We start from the raw sequence: 27,796 nt of genomic DNA on the forward strand, positions 1-27,796 counted from the left end.
TTGTATAAAAATGCAGTCTTGAATATTTTTGTGTTACTGTATTTTATCATTTATTACAGTATAGTCATTTGCTGTAAAATTTGCAATACACATACAATATTTTATCAATGTATATCATTTATGTGATACATACTACAAAAATTATTGCAGCTTACAGTTTAGATGACTGGGATATTTTGAAATTTACTTGAAATTGCTGAAAGTTTACTTGAAATCCTGACAGTTACCAGTGACTTCCTTGGTCAGCCTTGACTGCTGGAATGACAGTCACTGCTGAAATATATGTTTCAGCAGGGCTCATGTACATTGTATATCTGCTGTGATTGATATGTTACAGCACTTTTTGAATGTACACCAAATCTGATACCTTTGGTCTGATGTTTGAGTGTGAGTGTGTACAGTCAATACACAACATATATAAAGCCTGCCTTGAAGAAGTTTTTTATGATGGCTGCCATGCATTCTCAGACAAGGCTTAAAGTCACTCACAATCATAACAATTTCAAAAAACATTCCAGCTGTCAGAACAGCAACCTGCGATATATTCTACGGTACATTTGTATAGTGAATTTGATGGATGTACATGTACATGCTAGGATGTGAACATATGTAATCAACAGAATCTGTAAAAACCAATGGATTGATGTATTCAAATATATTGTCCTAAAAGCAATACATTATGAAACTGAGTATATGCCAAATATTATATCTGTTTTTCCTAGTGCTCTAAATCGTGCGAGGTTGGTGTTCAAGTTAGAACTGTATATTGTACACAAGTTGGAGAGACGACTGAAGTTGCGGAAAGTTTGTGTGATAGTCAAGGATTGACTAAACCCCTTGAAGCTCAAGTCTGCAATATTCAAGATTGTCCAACCTACAGCTTTGACCTAGGATCATGGGGACAAGTGAGTGTAGAGTACAATCTGATAAATCTTTATATTGGCATCGTTGTACTGTGGATAGATAGGAATTTATACCCACTAAGACAATATGGCTTCATTGCCCCAGACGTTTCAAGCATTCAAGTGTTCAAGTGGTTAAAACATGTCTTGATCACATAGGGGAGTGATGGGGGATGGTTTACACCCTAGCCGGCATGAAATTCCAGTGCTACCTAGTTAATTAGATTTATTTGAGATGCTCATGAGTGATGTTTACCTTCTGTTTACCGTATGTATGCATAATTTTGAAAATTGATAGAAATAGAATGTATAGGTATGATATGTGGCTTAATAGCAGTTGTGACCCTTAACACGCGTGTTTTTTTTTTTAATAAGTGTTCAACTAGCTGCGGTGCAGGAACTCAGACCAGAACAGTCACATGCATTGATGAGTCAACCTCAACACCTGTTGCCCTGTCTGTATGTACAAACGAAGGTCTTCAAATACCAGCCTCTGTACAGGAATGTCCCAATCAGCCACCCTGCCCTGTTTACAGCTTCGTTGAAGGACAATGGGGTGAGGTAGGTAATCAAGAGCAAAGTAAAAAAATTAGTAACTTAGTTTTTTGCTTCATAAATCATCAGATAATCTGATGATCTATATAACCTAAAGCAGTATTAAACAGATAAATAATAACACATGACGATGAGGGCAATATCACAATTTGTGACCTGCCTAAGGGATCATGATCCTGACTGAAATATTGATAATGCCGAGCAGCAGGCAAGGGTATCATCAGTGTTTCAGTCAGGATCGCCAACCCGAGGGCATGCCACAAATCGTGATATTGCCTGATCTTCATGTGTTATTCATTTTATTACACCGAACATTTGAATTCATCACAAAATCCAGTATTTATACTGTGTGCGTCAAACGACAGGTTGAAATGATGTGCAAATTTTCGAGAGATGCATTTTTTAATCTTGTGCAAGAGTTCCTGGCACGGTGCCTGTACACTATAATGCATGTGCACGCTTTGAGCTTGCGTTTGAACAGCTAGCATGTAGCGGGCAAGAGTCGAGGACAAGAGCAAATTGAACTATGTTATATCACTTTATTTGGAATGTCACATGGTGGACTTTTAGCCAATCACAAGATCAGTACTATAGGTGAGATGTAATAGTGAGTCGTATAATATTGTATGAAAATAATGAAACTTAGCTGTCATTTGACTGCAGATAAATTTTGTTGTTTCTTAAAGTTTACATTAGATATGCTTTTAAATTAATGGCAGTGGACAAAGTTACCGTTAAAAGAGATATTCGTGTTCAATTCTTGACCGCGGACATCCGGGAACTTGCGGATTTTTACGTCATTTTTGCGTCACACTATTATCAGAGAACAAAATATGAAGTGTGGATTTTTCAACATTTACAACAGTATTCAAAGTTTCAACATTATGTCAATGATAAACACTAAGTTCTGTACTTTGTCACATAATTTCTGCATTGTTCACTGTCCTGTATAGTCAAATCCCATTTCACCTCACTCGCGTGCGTGAGGTGAAAGTGACGTCACTCCGCGGTCAAGAATTGGTGAATTTTCATTTTTTTGTCTGTAATTTCACGTGCATTTGAAATAGGTTGGTCATCGCTTTCAACGCTTGGTTGTCACTTAAATGACCAAAATACTTTTAGTTATTGATCAATACTCAGTTCAAATTTCAAGTGATTTTACTCATTAGGGCGATAATAATCCAAAGGAAAGAGTAAAAAAGTTGTCAGTTGAAAGAGGAAAGTTTTGATGGTGATTATTAAAGCTCATACAGAAAAGAGCATAATCAATAATTGATTACATATTACATATTTATATAACATCAGAGAGTAATCTCCCTGGCAAATGATTTTCACATTTCTACAACAATTGTGTTCATTGATGAATTAGGAGTTAGTTAAGAATTTCAAGCCATTTTGACTGCTTTGTGCATACAATAGTGATGTTTTCCCTATGGATAGTTTGATTAACCTATGTGAAAAAAAGTATCATCTGATAATTAAACATTTTTCTCTCTAATTTGAAATGAGAATTACAAATTCCAAATTGTTATGGTAAATATTGTTAGATTTAATAATTTTCATGAACATGTGTAAAAGGTTTATATGTTTTGTACAAGTGGGATTCTCAAAAAGCAGGACTGGTGATTATTGACCTGAAACAATTAGGCTATGCCCCATGGCACTTCATAAAGCTACCAAAACTCTCAAGGACACTGTCTGAAAATTGGTAAAAGGAGTACAGCTTCTTTTATTACAGTGGTGCAAAGAGGAGTTGAATTGGACAGTTTACTTTTTATCTGTCAGGAAAGTTTATTTACATTCCATAAATACCAGTATACATATTTGACTAAACTTTTTCTCTAAAACTGTCATGTAACTCAAATTTGTTGAGCTGTATAATATTCATTGTTTTAGCCATGATGATGACCAGAGTACAATTAGCTTTCACTTTCTCTGAATGATGAAGTTTATTTCAAAGACTCAGTTGGTACTTTTCCATTTATTCCACACAGCTATTGTAAAACCTATTTCTATCCAATTGATACATCTGAATTTGATTCCGGTAATGATTCAGGTGTCTAAGCTTTACATCCATAACATTCAACACATACAGATTGTTGTCTCAGTCATTACTTCTTTGAAAGGTTGATTCTACAAAAGTAATTCCAATATCAGTCCTACCTAGTACCTGATGTATCTGGATTATTGAGCCTGTTGGTTCTAATTCAGATTGAGCAATGTGTTCTTGTCCCCAGCAAAAGTTAATGGCCTGGTTCTGATATGAATAAAGCATTTCAACTGTGATAGAGATATGCTAATCAATTGGAGGTAATATCTTAGCTGGGATGATGTACAGAGACACATTCTGAATGTGATTCAACAATTTCAAGTACATTTAGTTGTCAAAGTTAATACCAAATAAACTGCGCTAAGTTCAGGATACGTTAAAATAAAAACAGCAGTTTGCTTTTTTGCCCTGTTTTTCCTTTCAATTCTCTGTTGTTTTAAAACCTTATAATTATCAGGGCTCGAAGTATTACCTGTCTGCCTGTCCCGGACAAGTGAAATTTGGCCTGGGACAGGTAGTTTGAAAAGTACTTGTCCAAGTGGACAGGTAGGTTTTTTCAGCCTGCAACCAGTATTTCAACCTATTGACTACAGCAAATATTCATAAGTTTAAATTTATATAACAGCGTTTCCATTACAATTTCAAAACTTGCGTACGATTTTACGCAACTTGGTTCTTATTTGGTAAAATGTATCAACAACGCGTACGGTGTCGGTGGGAATCGGTATCTGAAGTGAGTTGGGCAGTCTTTCTGTCGAAATTAGGGGTTTCCTTTAATGCGCATGCTCTATTAACAAAAAACAATAACGTGGGGGCTTCAAGGTATAGTAGCTGAACGCTTGCAATGCCGTGATGCATGTCTCGTATATGATCGTTGAGCAGCCTAATGACTTCATGTTCAAAGTTTCAAAGAAAGTACTGTCTGACAATGAAATTAGTGTTTTCAAAGGGCCAACAAAAAGCAGATACTGATCAAAGTCCAGCGGGACCTCTCAAGATGCAACCCTACAGAGTGTAAATCGTCACCCGTAAACACTTTCCAAATAACATGCGACCTAATGACCATGATTAACTGTATTGTGTTACCAACAACATAGACTCGATGGATTCTCGAATTTTTTGCATCTGTAGTGTCATTGTCTGTTCAGAACTGATTGACACGATGCTTTGTGATGATGAAATACAAGGTTCATAAAGAGTTGCCGTCCGCTTAAGTCTAAAATGTTGCATCATGATAAATGTCACTTGCAAGCAGGTGCATATGTTCTATTTTTGTCCTGCATTGAACCACGTTGAGGCAATGTAGTGCGAGTAAAGTATGTCCGTGTCAAGGGGCGGCATTTCTCAATGCGTTAGTTTATGCAGTCATGATTTTTTTTGCGTATTGCAGACTATTTTGCATAAAATACGCAGGATTTTGCGTAAACGGAAACGCTGTTACAGTATATACCTTTTACAATTTTGAAAATCATTATTTGGATATTTACCTGTCGGAAAAAAAAGTAAAAGAAAATTCGATAATATCTAATCACTGTGTACAGGAGGCAGCCATATTTATTTATCTAAGGTCACGTCTCAAATCTCTTAGATTGGGAGATTCTCAGGGCTATCTCGACACGCTGTTACGCCAGTTTGCATATGATACAGGCATGAGTTTGTTGAATGAATTGAAACTACTATAGTTTCTTAGAATAAATTATGCCATTTTGGACAGGTACTTTTCTCACTAGGACAGGTACTTTTTATTTGACTTGTCCAGTGGACAGGTGGTTGAAAAAAAGTATTTCGAGCCCTGATTATGCTATAGTGGAGCTTTGTTTAAAATATTGATGCTATGATTATGAAATCATCAAATATAGATTTTTTTACTTGTGAAATGCCAACGGCGTTTGGGCGAGATTTTTTCTAATAATGCTTGTGGTGTTTTGGTTGACAGCAGTACTCCAATAAATTTGCCCAAAGTTCCCCACAGTTAATTAATTCTGTCCTACTGGATGATAGAAATTGAGAAAATTGCGAAAAAATTACTCTATGTTTGGTTAAAGTCTTCATCGCTCAAAATTTATATTCTCTAGTGCTCTACAACATGCGGTACTGGTTCTCAGTCCAGAACCATAACCTGTGTTGACACAGTGTCGAACGCGGAAGTTGAAATCTCAGTTTGTGAAAATGAAGGTCTAGTACAGCCAGCTGCTCAACAGGAATGCCCAGGTCTACCAGCATGCCCTGTTTATGTTTTCATCGAAGGACAGTGGGGAAGTGTACGCATCAATATCATCTGTGTTTTATTATGTTAGACTCTCAAAAGGTGTAAGGTCTCCTTGTAAGATCTTTGTGTTGTTCATATACATACATGTAGTGTGATGTTAAAGTATAATGTTGTGTTGTACTTTCCGAACCTTATTATTGGGCACCCCTGTAATACCCCAATGGAAGACAATATGCAAGTGTGTGCAACGATAAACACTTGCCTGTAGTTTGCTAACTTTGTGTGTTGTATTCAGTTAAAATTTGAGACATAAATTTTCTTTAATCATAAACACTGTCTCACATTATATATGTTGCATGAATTTAATATTCAAGCTTATAATATTACAATTAAATGCTCAATTTAACATTAAATATTCAATTAAATATGCAATAGTTGTTGTGCTGTTTACAATATAATGTGCTCTCCGAAGAAGATGTTCACCCCAGTAGGTGTCATTCTGGTCTAAATTACTACCTGTAATTTAAATGTATTCTCCTGACTTTGCTATGAAGATAATAACTTTGCTCTTACATAAATCATTCCTGTGTAAAGTTACACGTTACTGAAAGGTACAAGCTTGAAAATGTTGCTCACATTATTACATTGCTTTTCTTCATTCAATAATCGTTTCCAGTGTACATCTACATGCGGTAATGGTACTCAGTCAAGAACCATCACTTGTGTTGACACTGTGTCGAACGCAGAGGCTGCCATGTCAGACTGTATTACTGAAGGTCTGGTAATGCCAGCTGCTCAACAGGAATGCCCAGGTCTACCAGCATGCCCTGTTTATGCTTTCATCGAAGGACAGTGGGGAAGTGTATGCATCATTTTATTTTCATTATGTCATTGTACTGTCTCATTGGAATGGATCCTCATTTCCAATATTGTCTATATCTTATGGTTAAACTACTTTTTCAATATTCTCCACTTGTTGACTTCATCCCACCTGATTTTGCTTCTGAATGAGGTGGACAGGATTGTTGGTGTATTATGGATATCACATTTCCTCACAGAGTTCCTTACCTACTTTCCAAATATTCTCCACTCATTGACTTCTTCTCCTCTGATTTTACTTCTAAACTTGGTGGACAGGATTAGTGGAGTAATACATGGACAGTATATATCCTGAAAGACACATAAACACCCCTCTTATATTTCACATTCATTACTTTGGTCAATCATCACATGATTTTTCTATTGTCCACTTTCTTTATTCCTGTGTAATTGTTTCTTTGTCTACTCACATAGCTAGAACTTAGTGAAGAAAAAGTTTTTTGTCACAACATTATTTCATTTATCTATTATTGTTCTATAATTTCCGGAAGTGTTTTACTTGGCTCTGGTAAAGGTATTTTCTCTGTCTCCGAGAATCATATCATGGTAATTTATTTGCACCGTACATCACATACATAAGTTAAAGGTTTAAGCTGTAGAAAATTTCATTCACACCATTGAATTTTTGCATCTCTTCCTTCAATAATTATTTCTTCCAGTGTTCATCTTCATGTGGTAATGGTACTCAGTCTAGAAATGTCACCTGCTTTGACTCTGTGTCTAACGCAGAGGTTGACATGTCAGTTTGTATGAATGAAAGTCTTGTAATGCCAGCCATTGAACAGGAATGCCCAGGTCTACCAGAATGCACTGTTTACGTTTTCATTGAAGGACCATGGGGAAGTGTACGGACCAATTTTATTTTATTTTAACTATGTTGCCATAGACTATGTCTATGTCTATGTCCATAGAGCGTCGTTAGAACATAAACTCTTTATTTTTTAATATTAACTTAATTCCATATCACCTTGAACTTACCATGTTGACTTGATCTAACCCAATTTGGCTTCTAAACATCCTTATATGGGTTTCTGTTGTAAAGTATATTTCTTTAAAGATGTGTACACTGAGTTGTAGCATGTTGTCCTGTAATGGCTCACGCATCCCATCTTTGTAGTCTATATTGCATTGTTTACTAGTTGTCTTGTATAGTAGTTCTAACGTCTCCTTACCTCTTGCTACTCTAGCATCCAGTGCTTTTGGAGGATGGAGTTTCAATTGTTGCATTTGGTTTTCCTGTTATAGTTCACAGTTTCCACTCATGTTCATCTTCATGTAGTACTGTGAATCTGTTCTCCTCTATGTCTATGATACTCACTCATATCCTGGTCATTTCTTTGCATGCTCCAACGGGTTAATCGAAAATTAAGTTGTGACATTTTTTTTACTCACATTATCGTTTTGCCGTTCTTCATTTGTCTTTCCTTCCAGTGTACGTCTACATGCGGTAATGGTACTCAGTCAAGAAGTGTCACCTGCGTTGACTCTGTGTCTAACGCAGAGGTTGCCATGTCAGTTTGTGAGAATGAAGGTCTTGTAATGCCAGCCACTGAACAGGAATGTCCAGACCTACCAGAATGCCCTGTTTATGTTTTCATCGAAGGAGAATGGCAAAGTGTACGCATCTATTTTATTTTATTTGTGTCAATGTAGAGAGTCTCATAGGAAAATACTTCCAAAGTTTTGTATCTGTTGCATATTTAACCTACTTTATGAAAACCTTGATCTAACCAGATTTGGCTCCTGAGCATAGTCTTCTGGTGTAATATACGAACGTTACATGTCTATGGAGACATGTACACTCTGTACTTCATATCCTTCGTAAAACACATCCCTGTTCTTTAGTACCTCATCCAGATCTCTTTAATCCAAATGACGTAGCTTGTGTTGTTATTCTCAATTCGTGTGTACCCATTTCTCTCTATACCCAAATATCTTTGGCACGCAGGGGAGATGGAGTTTTAGTCACAGTGTTGTGTTATCCTTTCATCATTCAATAATTGTTTCCAGCTGTTTCCATCTATGTACATGTATGTGGCATGATGGTTAACATACCCGTATTATTTTTTGTCTGTAAGAGTCTGTTGTATAGACTGTCTTTTCTTTCCACCCTCATCAACGTTTATAAATAGATCAAACACTTGCAGTTTTTGCTCTCAATGTAACATTACTGTCAAGTTTACATCTATAAATTCCCTTTAGTAAGGCTGTCATCTTTTTACTTGTGGCTGCACAACTCACTTTCTCGTGTAAAGTCATTCCTTTGTGTCAGTTTCCATCTAGATTATGTTGTTTCTCAAATATAGGACGTGTCATCATTGTGTATTTTCTCCTTGTATCATTGATACATAGATTTCAGGAATGTACATCTGTTAAAAGATGGGTACTTCCCTGCCAATGTCTTCCACCTCATTAACTCCGATGTACCTTTTGATGCGCTGGCAAAATCATCAAATGCTAGAAATTTACTCGAATGGTTTCTGTGCTTTGCTTCATTCAATAAAAAAATAATTTTCTTCTAGTGTTCATCTACATGTGGCACTGGAACTCAATCAAGAACCGTCACCTGTGTCGACATTGTTGCAAACATACAAGTTGCCACGTCAGACTGTATTACTGAAGGTCTGATACTACCAGCCACTGAACAGGAATGCCCAGGTCTACCAGCATGCCCTGTTTATGTTTTCATCGAAGGAGAGTGGGGAAGTGTACGCATCAATTGTATTTGTTTAATGTAGTGGCCTGCATGGCCATCTCGTCTGACATATTTTCTAAGTATCTTCAACACTTGAGAATATGAACTGACCTGACATACTTCCTCAACATGACATCTTAATGCCTCCTGCTATGTCACTTGAAGACTGCATTTCTTGAGTTGAAATTTGCACTGTATCTTTCATATAGTGATACTCATCATCGTTTCCTGTCATAATCCGGAGGACACTCATGTCCATTATTGCATGATAAATTTGTTGTCCTGTTTGAGAGTCATTCACTTGTACCCTTGTTTGTCTCAATAGAATCATCAAATTCATCCTTGTAAGGAATGTTCACCGAAATTCTACTTCTTTGCTGTTCATGTTATTAACAGTGATTCCTCAAGTTAATTCTTTACTTGTGGTACTTGCACTCAATCCTGTTATGTGACCTGCATGACACAGTGTCTATAACACACATAGACATGTAAGGTCGTGTTCATAAAATTCTGGTACTACTAGCAAGTCAAAAATCTTGAGATCTGCTATGGTGTCCTATTATTTTGCACTGAATAAGGAGTTTTACATATTCATCCCTCTTCTTATGATTCTCTGTTTTGTATCTTGATCTAGTCTACCTCCATTGATATAGTTGCACAAATCCTCTATTTCCTTTAACTTGATTTCACAGTTCTTGGTTTCCTAACATATAGTATGACTTGAGGGCAGTGCATTTGCTTGGCAAGTGACAGACTGGCCCACTGTGCATTCCCTAAATCTCACTGACAGTTGGCTGGGTATTCTATTGCTGAAGAATTGCTTTCTTGCAACCAAACCTATTTCTATTTAACAGTTTCTTTTATCAAATATTATGCCCATCAGTGTTCATCTACATGTGGTACTGGTACACAGACGAGGTCCATCACCTGTGTCAACACTGTGTCAAACACACAAGTTGCAATGTCAGTATGTTTCAATGAAGGTCTTGTAATGCCAGCCGCTCAACAGGAATGCCCAGGTCTACCAGAATGCCCTGTTTATGTTTTCATTGAAGGACCATGGGGAAGTGTACGCATCAATTTTATTTTGTTAATGTGTCCTCCAGTTAGTGTCTGTTATATAGTGTCTTGGGAATAAATTGCCTATTGAAAAGGACTGTTCAAAGAATAAGTTCTCTCACTCATGTCTATGTTAAATCTGTCTTGTTGTAATAATGTGTTGTAATCTTGATTTTTCACCTTTATCTCACATGGTCTTCTACGATTGATGATAAGGTTTACTGGTGGTATCTGTAGACAACCTTTTTTTGCCTGTGTCTTGTGAATTCCTTGTAGCAACGTGGTCCACTTTTCCTCAAGAAGTTCATCATGGTGACACTGTATTTTTTGTGTCAGCTTGTCCATTTCTGTGCACCCTTTCCTGTTATTCTGATGTGGGTACCAATAGTCACATGCTTTTGGAAAACAGACCATATTGTTTTGAATTGTTTTATTTTCTGTGTTTAAACATTTGAACCAACGTTCATCTACATGTGATATATTGGTACTCAATCAAGAACCATGACCTGTGTTAATACTGACTCTGTCAAATGCACAAGTTGCCATGTCAGACTGTTTTACTGAAGGTCTGGTAATGCCAACCACTCAACAGGAGTGCCCAGGTCTACCAGATTGCCCCATTTATATTTTAATGGAAGGACAGTGAGTTATTCATCTTTTTTTCCATTGCTAATGTGTTCCCTAGTTGTCTTGGAAATAAATTGTTGACTGCAAAAGACCCTTTAAAGAGAACATCATTCCCTCTCTGTGAATCCTGTCCTGTTGTACTCTATAATCATCTTCATTCTTCGACTATCATGTATGATTTGATAGTAGTAATAGCTGGGGCTTATGGACAATTCTTATCTTTTCACATACTTAATGAGTTTCTCCTTTTCTAAGTGTATAGATCCACATCTCCTTAAGAAGTTCACTCACCTTAAGTTGTGGTGACACTGTAGTTTTGGTGTCAATTTTTCCATTGCTGTGTGTACTTGTCTATCATTCTGTTGTGAGTAAATGTATTCCCTTTGGAAGACATACATATTATTAATATTGTTGTGTTTGATTTTCTCTGTTTAATCATTTGTATCAGTGTTCATCTACATGTGGCACTGGAACCCAATCAAGAACCGTCACCTGTGTTGACATTGTGTCAAACACACAAGTTGCCATGTCAGACTGTATTACTGAAGGTCTGATACTGCCAGCCACTGAACAGGAATGCCCAGGTCTACCAGAATGCTCTGTTTATGTTTTCATTGAAGGACCATGGGGAAGTGTATGCATCAATTATCACATCTTTGATATTTGAGAAACTCTTTCAAGAATAAGTGCTGTCACACATGTTTCCTAAATCTTATCTGTAATTGTGTTAATTTATGTATTTTAAAATTGTTTCAACTTTATCTCACTTGATTTGACTCTCGTAATCAATGAACAGCGTTCCTGGTGTTGGTTGTGGACAGTTCTTTTCCTTTAAAGAAACAAGTACTACATACTTGCATACTTTCTTTTGAAATGTAGATCCACTTTCCACAAGGAGAGAACAAAGCTATGGTGATCGATACTGGTTTGTTGTCAGCCTGTCAAATCTTGTTCACCTTTTTCTATCATTTGGATGTTAGTCAACAGATTCTTTGGGTGGATGAACGTTTTAAAAGAAATACCGTTTCGTTTGATTTTCTCAGTTGAAGCATTTTCACCAGTGCTTGACTACATGTGATAGTGTACTAAGTCTACAACTATCACATGTGTCAACACTCTGTTAAATGCACAAGTTGCCGTGTCAGACTGTGTTACTGAAGGTCTGGCACTCCCAGCCACACAACAAGAATGCCAGGGTCTACCAGAATGCCCTGTTATGTTTTCATCAAAGGAGAGTGGGGAAGCGTATAATTCACTTTGATAGTTTAAAAGACGGTCAAATGAATTTATCCTCTCACTCATATGTGGTGACTTCTTTCTCTGATTTTAAAATCACATGCTTCAACTGTATCTCACCTGATCTGACTGCTACAATTGATGACAAGGTTTTCTGACGTGCCTGTTGTCAATTCTTTCCTTTGGAAGTAGCATTAGCATGTGTTGAGCACATACATCTATCTTGTAGATATGAAGTATCTCTTTCCTACAATAAGTTAACTAATCTTATAGTGACACTTGTAGTTTGATGGCAGTGTCATTGATTCTGCACCCTTCTCTATCACTCTTCTATAAGTCTTCAAATCTTTAGGAAAGCAAACTTTTTAATGACATTGTTTGGTTGATTTTCTCTACTTAAATATTTGTATCAGTGTTCATCCACATGTGGCACTGGAACCCAATCAAGAACCGTCACCTGTGTTGACATTGTGTCAAACGTACAAGTTGCCATGTCAGACTGTGTTAATGAAGGTCTTGTAATGCCAGCCACTCAACAGGAATGCCCAGGTCTACCAGAATGCCCAGTTTATGTTTTTATCGAAGGACCATGGGGAAGTGTACGCATCAGTTTTATATCTTTGATATTTTAGAAACTCTTACAGGAATAAGTGCTGTCAAGCATGTTTTCTCAATCTTATCTGTAATTGTGTTAATTTATGTATTTTAAAATCATTGTTTCTTCAACTTTATCTCACTTGATTTGACTATGAAAAGCTTTTCTGGTGTAGGTTGTGGACAATTCTTTTCCTTTAAAGAGACAAGTACTACATACTTGCATACTTTCTTTTGAAATGTAGATCCACTTTCCACAAGAAGTGCACATAGCTAATGGTGATACTGGTTTGTTGTCAGCCTGTCAAATCTTGTGCACCTTTTTCTGTCATTTAGATGTTAGTCAACAGATGCTTTGGGTAGATGAATGTTTTAAAAGAAATACCGTTTCGTTTGATTTTCTCAGTTGAGGCATTTGCACCAGTGCTTGACTACATATGATAGTGTACTAAGTCTACAACTATCACATGTGTCAGCACTGTGTCAAATGCACAAGTTGCCATGTCAGACTGTGTTACTGAAGGTCTGGCACTAGCCACACAACAAGAATGCCAAGGTCTACCAGAATGCCCTGTTTATGTTTTCATTGAAGGAGAGTGGGGAAGCGTATACTTCACTTTATAGTTTTGAAGATTTGAAATGAATTAATTCTCTCACTCGTGAATGTGTGGCGACTCCTTTCTGATTTTAAAATCATGTGCTTCAACTATATCTCACCTGATCTGACTGTTACAATTGATAACAAGGTCTTGTGATGAGCCTGTTGTCAATTCTTTCCTTTAGAAGTATTAGCATGTGCTGAGCACATACATCTATCTTGTAGATATGAAGTATCTCTTTCCTACAATAAGTTAACTAATCTTATAGTGACACTTGTAGTTTGATGGCACTTCATTGATTCTGCACCCTTCTCTATCACTCTTCTATAAGTCTTCAAGTACTCTAGGAAAGCGGACTTTTTAACAAGTTTGTTTGGTTGATTTTCTGTTTAAATATTTATATCAGTGTTCATCCACATGTGGCACTGGAACCCAATCAAGAACCGTCACCTGTGTTGACATTGTGTCAAACGTACAAGTTGCCATGTCAGACTGTGTTACTGGAGGTCTGGTGATGCCAGCCACTGACCAAGAATGCCCAGGTCTACCAGAATGCTCTGTTTATGTTTTCATTGAAGGACAGTGGGGAAGTGTATGCATCAATTATCACATCTTTGATATTTGAGAAACTCTTTCAAGAATAAGTGCTGTCACACATGTTTCCTAAATCTTATCTGTAATTGTGTTAATTTATGTATTTTAAAATTGTTTCAACTTTATCTCACTTGATTTGACTATGAAAAGCTTTTCTGGTGTAGGTTGTGGACAATTCTTTTCCTTTAAAGAGACAAGTACTACATACTTGCATACTTTCTTTTGAAATGTAGATCCACTTTCCACAAGGAGTGCACATAGCTAATGGTGATACTGGTTTGTTGTCAGCCTGTCAAATCTTGTGCACTTTTTCTATCATTTGGATTTTAGTCAACAGATGCTTTGGGTGGATGAATGTTTTAAAAGAAATACCGTTTCCTTCGATTTTCTCAGTTGAGGCATTTGCACCAGTGCTTGACTACATATGATAGTGTACTAAGTCTACAACTATCACATGTGTCAACACTGTGTCAAATGCACAAGTTGCCATGTCAGACTGTGTTACTGAAGGTCTGGCACTAGCCACACAACAAGAATGCCAAGGTCTACCAGAATGCCTGTTTATGTTTTCATTGAAGGAGAGTGGGGAAGCATATACTTCACTTTATAGTTTTGAAGATTTTGAAATGAATTAATTCTCTCACTCGTGAATGTGTGGCGACTCCTTTCTGATTTTAAAATCATGTGCTTCAACTATATCTCACCTGATCTGACTGTTACAATTGATAACAAGGTCTTGTGATGAGCCTGTTGTCAATTCTTTCCTTTAGAAGTATTAGCATGTGCTGAGCACATACATCTATCTTGTAGAGATGAAGTAGCTCTTTCTTGCAATAAGTTAACTGATCTTATAGTGACACTTGTAGTTTGATGGCAGTGTCATTGATTCTGCACCCTTCTCTATCACTCTTCTATAAGTCTTCAAGTACTTTAGGAAAGCGGACTTTTTAACAAGTTTGTTTGGTTGATTTTCTCTACTTAAATATTTGTATCAGTGTTCATCCACATGTGGCACTGGAACCCAATCAAGAACCGTCACCTGTGTTGACATTGTGTCAAACGTACAAGTTGCCATGTCAGACTGTGTTAATGAAGGTCTGGTGATGCCAGCCACTGAACAGGAATGCCCAGGTCTACCAGCATGCTCTGTTTATGCTTTCATCGAAGGACAGTGGGGAAGTGTATGCATCAATTTTATGTGCTGATTTTTTTGTAGACTCTAAATAGGAATAAACTCTCTTGCCATTTCTTGAATCTTCAACCCTCCCACCTGATATAGCTACTGCACATGGTGTTTCTGGTATTGCCCATGGACAGTTCTTTTCTTTTGTAGTGGTAGCATGTAGTTAGTGCCGACTTCCTTTTGAAATATAGAGCAACTTTTCCGCAAGAAGTTCTTTTGGTTTATGGTGACACTGTAGTTTTGGTCATCCTTTTCTTTCTTTTCTCTCTATACCTTTGTCTTTCATTCTTGTATGAGCACATGCTTTTGGAAGTTGAACTTTTTAATGATATTGTTTTATCTTCTGTGTAACATTGCTTTGTTTGTATGCATATACAGTGACAGTTCTGTATATACTGATAATGTTTCCATATCAAAACTGTCTCCAACAGTGTTCATCTACATGTGGGCCTGGTACTCAGTCGAGAACCATCATCTGTATTGACACTGTGTCTAACAGACAAGTTGCCATGTCAGACTGTGTGAACGAAGGCCTTGTAATGCCAGCCACTGAACAGGAATGCCCGGGTCTACCTCCTTGTCCTGATTATATTTTCACTGAAGGACCATGGGGAAGCGTATGCATCAATTTATAATATTAATATAGATGTGTATGGTAGTTAGATTCTCTACCAGTGTTTTCTCCAGACTTTTCTCAGAGAGGGAAAATGCTGCCTTCTTCATGAAAACTTTAGGGGGGAATTTGTTCTGATTGAGGGAGAGCCATTACCGTAAACATGGTATTATAAATTACGTAAATTAAAATTTTTTCATGTTATATCAGCAAATTAAGATTACTTAGTCAAATATCAAATAAAAGAAACTCATGTTTCTTTAGTTGTTTCTATCCAGTAAATGTTGAATATGTTAGAAGCCTTCACAGATCATTCACACTTCATTCATTAAGTTCAAACACAATTTTGTAACCTGGAAGCAAAACTCTCATTCACAGTCTATTAGCTGCATCACATCCTTCTGCCAGCAGGAAGCTTGTATCACAACCATATTCAGTAATAGAGCGCGAAGCCACTGCAGTGAACTGCAATAAAACTGCTCACACTAATTAGTTTCAGCTGTAGCCAGCTGGCAAAGTCGACAACATTGTATGTCCCATGCAGACAGTTTGTCTTGGGAAGTTGAAATAAAAAAGATTTGTACATGGACCAGTGCACGGTAATGTTACATTGTATCTTAATCTTGAACACAGGGTGCCAATCGTAAACTGTCATTTACAACTCGAGCCTCAGACAGAGCTAGTTTTGCCTTTGTACAAGCAGACTTTTTGGTCTTTATCAAGTTGCCTTGTTCAACACCAAAGTGGCCACGGCTACAGCTGAAACTAATTAGTGTAAGCAGTTAATTGCAGTTCCTGCAGTGACTTCGCGCTCTATTACTGAAAATGGTTGTACTTTACTGTGGCAACAGACAGTACATGTAGATTACATCAACTGTATGATGTTACATCATAGACAGTAATGAAGTGGAATGCTATTATAAATACTGAGCGCCAATCACAATCTCAAACCTCATTGTTAAAGGACAACATGTCACCACACTTGTGATTATCTGAGGGGAACCTTGATTAGATGGGGGGAATTCACGTAATTGCGCATCCTGGAGAAAACACTGCAAATGTGTAGATAGCTTGTACTCTTTCGTAATGTGTCTACAGTAAAAACTTCACTTGACTTCATCTAGTCTGTCACTTATTGAAACTCTTTCTGTAAGATTAGATGGCTAAAATTAGACAGATTTAATATGGATTTGCAAGTTCATATAATGTTAATTGTAATCCCGTGTTAATCTTACAACAAGGTATCATGCACACTTATTGATACCATGTTTTATCTGTAAATAGTTGTAAAGTCTATTTTCAGATTACATAAATAAATTATATCATTTATTTATTTAGACATGTTATTTAACTAATAGATTTAAGCTATATTCAGAGCAATGCTTTGATGTATTAATGTATATTTTAATTTTTTTAAGATGAAAAAAGTTGTAGACTTAATTTCGATAATTGCAGTGTCGATATCATGAATATTTTTCACATGCACATAACCGTGTATGAAGAAAAGTTCTGGGCACCATAACATAGCTTAATCACATTTTTTAATTTTTGTATTGTCTTGAGAGCACACTGACTTTCAAATCTTGCACAGGATCTGCTCTTGGAGTTTTATAATTCCAAAAAAAGTTGTGTGGTGGTGCACGTGTTATGTATTCCAAAGATAAAAGCCATAGAAGTTTTCAGTAAATTGACCTAGTGTTGTTTCCAGAATGTTTGCCAATTTTAATATATCCAAAACAGCTGTGGTACGTAAGCAGTGAATTGCAGAGCCACACAGAGTGAGAAAATTTTAACCCTTTCAGGCCTGACTTTCTGCTGATTTACCAGAGTGACTCCTATATATAGGGTTTTAGGCCTGAGAGTTTTAAAGGGCCTATGCCATAGGCATAGTTCATGCAACCAAATATCCAAATCTCTCTTCATGGTTTCAGCTATTTTCAAGGTGGACATTATGTACCATGTTATATCCAGAACATTTGAATTTAATACTTGCAAGCAAACATATTGCTTATGGCTAGTTTCATGAACATCTATGGCTTTCACAACGTTTACTGCAAGGCCAATCGACCAACAGGAAATCTGTCTCTCATATCACAGAAAATTATTTGGATTACATATATTTCTTTGACACAAAGTTTTCTCTTTACAAGTATGCAGTGAAGGACATCCAGGCTAATTACTCTTGCTCATTATGCACACCAAACAAATTCAGTAGTCTTGGCTCAAGAACTCAAGAACCACTTCTGTTTTACCACGTCAAAAGATTTTAAGGTCATCAAATGCATGGTTCAAACCATGCAGCTTCTTTAACTGTGGTCTATCATAGTTGACCATGGTTTCTTGACCATGCTAGACCATGGTATATCAAGGTCAATGGCAATGGTTGACCATGGTTTTTGGCAATGGTCGATCATGGTAGACCATAGTAATTTGTGCCATTTAACAAACATGGTCGACCATGGATTAACATGGTACACCATGGTCATATGACCATGAACTAACATGTTAGTTCTTGGTCAACCATGTTCACTTTCGCCTGGGATACATCTAAATTTGCTGGGCACCGAAAAAAATATGTAGCAAAAGTATCCCACAGTCTTTCTCATGATCAGTTCATGGCAACTCTGTTTATACAAAAATAAGTGAATTACTCTATCAGTTTTATTTGCATATATGACGTTTGACAAAATGTCAGAAGTTTGAGTCTAAAAGGAAAGTTTAAAGATTATTGAAAAGTTTGAAATATGTATCCTGTAAAAAAATGCAAATAATGTTAAAATTATTTTCCTTTGGGCTATAATGTTTTTTGATTACCAGAGAACCCCATGAAATTACCATAGTTCTGAATAACGAAGCTTTAATAGTCTCTAAAATTTCCATTTCTACCAGTGATATTACTCCTCCAGTACCAAGATTGTACAATTCGACATATTATCTTGAATTGGCCCATCAGCAAGAACGTTTTCATTATTTTTAGGATTTTTACTTTCAAAAGTAAAACTGGCGTTGGTGAATGTAGACTTATCGTGGGAGGTGCACACATTGTGGTTTGGCCCAGACCCATTGACCTCCTCACATTGAAATAATGGTGAGCAGGTGATACTGTAGCCTGGACCTGCATGTGCACTGACTCCAGAATCATCTGCAGAAAAATCTGAAGAAAAAAAATGACAGGTTTCATGTAAAGAAACAAAATTACTGTTCAAAGGATACCATACAGACAGGTGTCATACATGTGACATTGCCGTGGGACCTATGATTTCAAGTCGATAGACATTGTCCCATGCGTGTCAGTCGGTCCTTGCCCGTACAAAAATACCTGCCCAGTTCAGAGTGACAAACACCAAACTATCAGAAATACAAGTGGTAAATTTTAATCATTTCATGAAGTTTACTGAGATATGATTGACAATATGATAAAATACCAAAATAATAATGATCTGATTGTTCAATTAGATGGCATGAGCACATTTGCTTGCAAATATATAAATGAAATTAACTAAAATATAACAATAGTTTGTGTGTATAAAAATTACTCAAGTGTCACATAATTGGTAAATGAAAAAGAAATGGATACCCTTTTTAAGTAATATTTGTGTGTGTTTTACCAACTTTGCTAGTGTTCAGCAACATGTGGAGATGGCACCCAGTTCAGAAATGTGCAGTGTGTCGACCAAGCCAACAGCAACACATTAGTTGACAATAACCTGTGTCTTCAAGCAGGCTTAGTAGCACCAGCTTCACAACAGTCCTGCAATGTCCAGTCTTGTGAAGGCGGTGATGTGTAAGTGTGTTACCTTTCTGCTTCTCCATGCACTCATCAGCAACTTTCTGTTAGATCTAGACTGCTCGCTGATGCTCAGCAATACTGAACATTGGTTTACCTACTAAACCACTTGACTTTTCTTAAGAACTTGGTTTGAAAATGGTACTTTAAGGTAGCTAAAGTCGTTGTTAGTCCCCACGGACATCGTCCGGGGGGACTTATAGGTTTGGTCATGTCCGTGCGTGCGTGCGTGCGTGCGTGCGTGCGTCCGTCCGTTCACGCAGATATCTCAGAGATGCCTGGAGCGATTTCATTCAAACTTGGTACAAGGATTACTTCATTTGTCATACAGATGCACGTCGATTTGTTTTGTGATACGATCCAATATGGCTGCCAGGCGGCCATTTTATTACGATTTTTTCATGTACAGAGCAATAACTCAGGCATGTTTCAACTGATTTTATTCAAAGTTGATACAAGGACATTGACCAATGTCATAGATATGCACTTCAATTTTTTTGGTGATACGATCCAATATGGCCGCAGTGTGGCCATTTTGTTACGATTTTTTCATGTACAGAGCCATAACTCAGGCATATCTCAACCGATTTTATTCAAAGTTGGTACAAGGACATTGACCTATGTCATACATATGCACGTCAATTTGTTTTGTGATACGATCCAATATGGCTGCCAGGCGGCCATTTTATTATGATTTTTAGCTCCCATAGCCATATGTATATATGGCAATGGAAGCTATTCTTATAGGCTAGGAAAATGTCTGTATGTATGTATGTCTGTATGTCTGTATGTCTGTCCGTCAACATCAAAAACTCCAAAACCGCTGTACATTTCATCTTGATATTTGGTGTGTACATGGATGATGGGCTGTAGATGAGATTTTGTTCAAATGAAGTTGTCATTGCCAAAAATATGCAAATTAAGTGAAAAAATGTAAAAACAGTCAAAATTGAAAAAACTCAATAACCACTGAGCAGATTAAATGAAAAATTAGCATGTAAGTACTTTGGGCTGACATGAAATGATTGTGCGCATCTTGGGTCAGTATCTTGGACTTGCTATTTTTCATGAATTTTTTTGTAATTTTCTCCCATTTTTGGTCAAAAAATCTCCTGCTCTGAAACCACAAGTCCGATTGATTTGAAACTTGGTATGGAAGTGCATAGGAGTGACCTTTCCCAAATTTGGGCAAATCGTGGTGAAATTTGCATATTTTTAGTTTACACGTCCATAGACTCCCATGTATAAGGCAGATCTCCATAGACTCCCATGTATAAGGCCACAAAAAATAAAAATTTAGTTTCTCATCGTATTCATATTGCAAAAAGGATGCAGTGACACAATTTTTAGTCCCCACGGATGAAGTCCAGTGAGCTTATAGATTGGGTCATGTCCGTCTGTTCGTCCATCCGTGAGTCCATCCGTTGGACGCTGTCAGATGGACATATTGTAGGCTTTGCAGAAGCATTCCAAGTTAAAGGCAAGCATTCTTATGATGTTTGTTGCTATCAGAGGGATTAAAATATTTGTGTTCATGCACATACTTTATAAAAGTATCTTGTTCCATGGCCGAAAGTAGAGAAGGCGACGTTTGACTGAAGGAAATGATGTGCATGTCTGCATATGACTTTCAGTTCCAGATGAAAGCCACATACTGGTCTCCCTGCTTTGTACAGTTAATATCCGCAGCATTGATGAAACATTTCAAGTGAAACCTGTAGCATTGGTCCAATATTGTATTTACTACAGAATACTTAGTATTTCACAGGATGCCCCTATTTCTTAACAATCTTATGCATGTTGTTAGTATTGTGAAACATTTCTGTAATGATAAGTACTAACTGAAGGTGGAATCTAGTAATGTTTGCTTTGAATATATGTGTTGTATTAGTTTCCTTATGTTGAAGTAAAAGGAATAGATTTTTATATGCCATAGCCATATGTATATATGGCAATGGAAGCTATTCTTATAGGCTAGGAAAATGTCTGTATGTATGTATGTATGTCTGTATGTCTGTATGTCTGTATGTCTGTCTGTCAACATCAAAAACTCCAAAACCGCTGTACATTTCATCTTGATATTTGGTGTGTACATGGATGATGGGCTGTAGATGAGATTTTGTTCAAATGAAGTTGTCATTGCCAAAAATATGCAAATTAAGTGAAAAAATGTAAAAACAGTCAAAATTGAAAAAACTCAATAGCCACTGAGCAGATTACATGAAAAATTAGCATGTAAGTACTTTGGGCTGACATGAAATGATTGTGCGCATCTTGGGTCAGTATCTTGGACTTGCTATTTTTCATGAATTTTTTTGTAATTTTCTCCCATTTTTGGTCAAAAAATCTCCTGCTCTGAAACCACAAGTCCGATTGATTTGAAACTTGGTATGGAAGTGCATAGGAGTGACCTTTCCCAAATTTGGGCAAATCGTGGTGAAATTTGCATATTTTTAGTTTACACGTCCATAGACTCCCATGTATACGGCAGATCTCCATAGACTCCCATGTATAAGGCCACAAAAAATAAAAATTTAGTTTCTCATCGTATTCATATTGCAAAAAGGATGCAGTGACACAATTTTTAGTCCCCACGGATGAAGTCCAGTGAGCTTATAGATTGGGTCATGTCCGTCTGTTCGTCCATCGTGAGTCCATCCGTTCACGCAGATATCTTGGATATTTTGACAAAATGTCATGTGACCTTGATGACCTTTGACCTCAAATATACATATTTGTCCATAACTCAGTAACCACAAGTGCTACCAGCCTTCATGTATGGTATGATGGGACACCTTATGACGCCACATATTGTACCTCATTAATTATGTGCATATCTAATTTTGAACGAGCCAATAGAGCTAGAGGTCTGATTTTTGGTATATAGGGATAACTTAGCAATACAATTTTTTTGACAAAATGTCACGTGACCTCGGTGACCTTTGACCTCAAATATACTATTTGTCCATAACTCAGTAACACAAGTGCTACTCCCTTCATGTATGGTATGATGGGACAGCTTATGACGCCACATATTGTACCTCATTAATTATGCACATTATCTAATTTTGAGCGAGCCAATAGAGCTAAAGGTCTGATTTTTGGTATATAGGGATAACTTAGCAAAACAATTTTTTGACAAAATGTCACGTGACCTCGGTGACCTTTGACCTCAAATATACATATTTTTCCATAACTCGGTAACCACAAGTGCTACACCCTTCATGTTTGGTATGATTGGACACCTTATGACGCCACATACTGTACCTCAATAATTATGTGCATATCTCATTCTGAGCGAGCCAATAGAGCTGGATGTCTGATTTTTGGTATATAGGGATAACTATAGGAGAGAAATTTTTTGACCAAATGTCATGTGATCTCGATGACCTTTTACCTAAAATATATGTTTATGTCAATAAATAAGTAACCACAAGTGCTATGTCCTTTGTATTTAGTAGGATGGGAGACCTTATGACAACACACGCTTTACCTCATTAATTATGTACACATCTAATTCTGGGCAAGCGAATAGAGCTAGAGATCTGATTTTTGGCATATAGGGATTAATTAGCGATATAATTTTTTTTTTCAAAATGTCATGTGACCTCGATGACCTTTGACCTTGATTATACATATATATGCATATTTCAGTAACCACAAGTTCTATACCCTGCAATTTGATAGGATATTAGACCTTAAGATGTCACATCTTGTACCTCATTTATAATGCGCATATGTATTTCTTGGCTGGCCAATACTGCTAGAGGTCTGATCTTTTTTCCCGATTTAGAACCATAACTTAGACATGCCTCATGTGTTTCAAATTGGGAACAACGACATAGACCTATTTGCCCATAGATCTCAACATATACACTCCAGTGATACTTCTTAATGACCACATTTTCCTACCCCATCAAGACTAATACTCCTATTACAAGTGGGGACTATGTCATTGTAAATGACTTGTTGAGTTAATGGTTGTATCACAGTATTCGATATATCTAATTCTGTATTTTTTCCATTTTATATTCTGAATAATTACATTAAACATATTTCACTGTCTCCAGTACATTTCATTTAAGTATTTTCACTTCATGCACTTTATCCCTTTCACACATGTTCAAATATCTGACCAGAGAACAAACACTAAATAGTCCAGGATGGGAGCTACAGTGTCATTGACGCTATTTTTTCATGTACAGAATCATTACTCAGGCATGTTTCAACAGATTTTATTCAAAGTTGGTACAAGGACATTGATCAATGTCATAGCTATGCACATCAATTTGTTTTGTGATACAATCCAATATGGCCACTGTGCGGCCATTTTGTTACGATTTTTTCATGTACAGAGCCATAACTCAGGCATATCTCAACCGATTTTATTCAAAGTTGGTACAAGGACATTGACCTATGTCATACATATGCACATTGATTTGTTTTGTGATACGATCCAATATGGCCACCATGTGGCCATTTTATTACGATTTTTTCATGTCCTGAACTACAACTCAGACATGTATCAAGCGAATTTATTCAAAAGTATTTTTATCACATACCTAATGAAGAGGACTCTATCTTCTGTGAGGACCTGTAATCAAAGTACCTATTAACAAGTGGGGACTGTGTCATCAACGATGACTTGTTTTGGGGAAAATGACACATTGGAGGTTTAGGTACAGTGTCTATGTTTTCATCCATTTTATCCAACATCTGAGCTTATGTCATTGAGACGAAACTATAAATTCATCTTATTTCATGAATTATATTATTGATCCCATTTGGATAGTTTTTATGGCTGCTTTTTAGTCCCCACGGACACCGTCCAGGGGACTTATAGGTTTGGTCATGTCCGTCCGTCCGTCCGTCCGTCCGTTCACGCAGATATCTCAGAGACGCCTGGAGCGATTTCGTTCAAACTTGGTACAAGGATAGTACCCTACCTCATACAGATGCACGTCGATTTGTTTCACAATGCGATCAAATTTGGCCGTGTTAGAGGACTTTTTAGTTTTCACCTCCATTGACTCCCATGTATATGGCAGTCCATCGACTCCCATGTATAAGGCAGTCCATCGACTCCCATGTATAAGGCAGTCCATAGACTCACATGTATAATGCAGTCCATAGACTCCCATGTATAAGGCAGTCCATAGACTCCCATGTATAAGGAAGTCCATAGACTCCCATGTATAAGAAAGTCCATAGACTCCCATGTATAAGGCAGTCCATAGACTCCCATGTATAAGGCCAAGAAAAATAAAAATTTAGTTTCTCATCGTATTCATATTGCAAAAAGGATGCAGTGGTCAACACAGTTTTTAGTCCCCACGGATAAAGTCCAGGGGGCTCATAGATTGGGTCATGTCAGTCCGTGAGTCCATCCATGTGAGTCCATCTGTTCACGCAGATATCTCAGACACTTTGACAAAATGTCATGTGACCTTGGTGACCTTTGACCTCAAATATACATATTTGTCCATAACTCAGTAACCACAAGTGCTACACCTTTCATATTTGGTATGATGGGACACCTTATGACGGCACATATTGTTCCTAATTAATTATGCACATATCTAATTTTGAGCGAGCCAATAGAGCTAGAGGTCTGATTTTTGGTATATAGGGATAACTTAGCAATACAATTTTTTTGACAAAATGTCATGTGACCTCGGTGACCTTTTACCTCAAATATACATATTTGTCCATAACTCAGTAACCACAAGTGCCACACCCTTCATATTTGGTATGATGGGACACCTTATGACGCCACATATTGTTCCTAATTAATTATGCACATATCTAATTTTGAGCGAGCCAATAGAGCTAGAGGTCTGATTTTTGGTAAAAGGGATAACTTAGCAATACAATTTTTTGACAAAATGTCATGTGACCTTGGTGACCTTTGACCTCAAATATACATATTTGTCCATAACTCAGTAACCACAAGTGCAAACCTTTCATAGTTGGTATGATGGGACACCTTATGATGGCACATATTGTTCCTAATTAATTATGTGCATATCTAATTTTGAGCGAGCCAATAGAGCTAGAGGTCTGATTTTTGGTATGTAGGGATAACTAGCAATACAATTTTTTTGACAAAATGTTACGTGACCTCGGTGACCTTTGACCTCAAATTTACATATTTGTCCATAACTCAGGAACCACAAGTGCTACACCCTTCATATTTGGTATGATGGGACACCTTATGATGCCACATATTGTACCTCATGAATTATGTGCATATCTAATTTTGAACAAGCCAATAGAGGTAAATGTATGATTTTTAGTATATAGGGATAGACTATAGGATAGAAATTTTTTGACAAAATGTCATGTGACTCGATAACCTTTTACCTAAAATACACGATTGTGTCAATAAATAAGTAACCACAAGTGCTATGTCCTTTATATTTAGTAGGATGGGAGACCTTATGACAACATATGCTTTACCTTGTTAATTATGCCCATATATAATTGTGGGCAAGCCAATAGAGCTAGAGGTCTGAATTTTGGCATATATGGATTAATTAGCAATACAATGTTTTTTTTCAAAATGTCACGTGACCTTGATGACCTTTGACCTTGAATATGCATATATATGCATAACTCAGTAACCACAAGTTCTTTACGCTTCAATTTTGATAGGATAATAGACCTTAAGATGTCACATCTTGTACCTCATTTATTATGCACATATGTATTTCTTGGCTGGCCATACAGCTAAAGGTCTGATCTTTTTTCCAGATTTAGAACCATAACTTAGACATGCCTCTTGTTTCAAATTGGGAACAATGACATAGACCTATGTGTCCATAGATCTGAACATATACACTCCAGTGATACTTCTTAATGACCTCATTTCCCTGCCCCATCAAGACTAATACTCCTATTACAAGTGGGGACTATGTCATTGTCAATGACTTGTTGAAAACATAATGATCATAGGGCATATCGTATCTAGAACTAGAGAGACAGGTGGTATTAAGAATTTCTAACCAAGGGTTATTTGCCACCGTGTTCGTATCAGGATAGAGTCAACTTGTCATGTGTAATTAAGGGGAAATTGTGAATCTTGAAATATAAGTATGCTGCACCTCTTTTCATCTGAAGAACAGATAATCAATTATTACACTCGTTCTCATCTATCATCGAACGCGCAACTTCATGTGAATGTTGATACATCTCATGAATTCATCAGTGTGTTTCCTTTGAAACTTCATGAGTTGATAAGGAACTTCCTAGGAAGATTTCAGACGCCGCCGCGCCGCGCTGGCGATAAGTTTACAAGTTTATGTAAACATAAGATACACTTTACGCAAACGACTGACGTGAACGTCATATTCCTAGCTACGTGAATACGTACCTGTACATTAGCGATTCGTATGAATTGTTTTAGCCCGGTAAAATGTGTGCGGGAATTTCATTTCATTAATACGACAACTAAAATGCGAATAACAGATCGCGGATACAAAAATAGTTTGGGCGGCAAAGTTGAGGGTTGCTGCAACATTGTACAACTGCCGTGTCACAGTATAGTACACACTTCCAAAATGCAACGTGGTTTTCCGACACCATTTCTGACGCGAAGACGCATCTGAGAACTTCACTTGAAAGGCGTTTCTTATGGTGAAATTGCATCGACGAGTGTCTAAATCAACAGCGCACAGTATCTGCTGCAAATACGAGAGAACAGGCTCCCTTAGTGATAGACCAGCACAAGAACGTACTAAAGTTGTCGACAACATTCTCCAACATATCGAGTTCTTTAAAAGGCGGCAACCAAGTATTTACTTTCACGAAATCAGAAGGTAACTTCTTGATGATAACGGGTGTGCGGCCGAAAACGTACCATCGCTGGCGACAATTCACCGAGCGATAACCGAATACCTGAACATGAGTCGAAAGAAAATATCAAGTCTTGCTGCCGAATCGATGACTCCAGCTATCGGACAATATACACTGGATTTCATAGAAACTGTTTCTGATTACAATATAAATCAAATTCATTGGTTTGACGAGTCTTCGGTGATCAGAACTACAGGCAATCGTCGTTTGGACACGCAGACATCAGAACACAGGCAGTTCAAATACAACGCCATGCCATGCATCGAACGCTACGTACGCGATCAACATCCTTGTCAGTGCTACGGGTGTCGATTCCGATGTGATCATTCGATGTGATGTGGACCATCAAATGGGTTGGAG

General features: G+C 37.2%; 1 protein-coding gene across 8 annotated transcripts in view; it reads left to right on the forward strand.

Moving 5' to 3' along the window:
* LOC139114258 (uncharacterized) overlaps positions 1–27,796 on the forward strand; it is a 112,388-nt gene that overhangs the window by 33,947 nt on the left and 50,645 nt on the right. For 4 of the 8 annotated variants that reach the window (XM_070675845.1, XM_070675846.1, XM_070675850.1 and 1 more), the window contains 8 exons: positions 723–905; positions 1,278–1,463; positions 5,583–5,768; positions 6,393–6,578; positions 7,255–7,440; positions 8,027–8,212; positions 9,118–9,303; positions 19,416–19,579. In XM_070675845.1, the coding sequence (XP_070531946.1) occupies positions 723–905; positions 1,278–1,463; positions 5,583–5,768; positions 6,393–6,578; positions 7,255–7,440; positions 8,027–8,212; positions 9,118–9,303; positions 19,416–19,579 (1,463 nt within the window). The remainder of the gene's footprint in view (positions 1–722; positions 906–1,277; positions 1,464–5,582; positions 5,769–6,392; positions 6,579–7,254; positions 7,441–8,026; positions 8,213–9,117; positions 9,304–19,415; positions 19,580–27,796) is intronic. The other 4 variants (XM_070675847.1, XM_070675848.1, XM_070675849.1 and 1 more) reach the window with 4 other exon arrangements.

The sequence above is a fragment of the Ptychodera flava genome, chromosome 16 (genome assembly GCF_041260155.1).
Source record: "Ptychodera flava strain L36383 chromosome 16, AS_Pfla_20210202, whole genome shotgun sequence".
Taxonomy (NCBI): domain Eukaryota; kingdom Metazoa; phylum Hemichordata; class Enteropneusta; family Ptychoderidae; genus Ptychodera; species Ptychodera flava.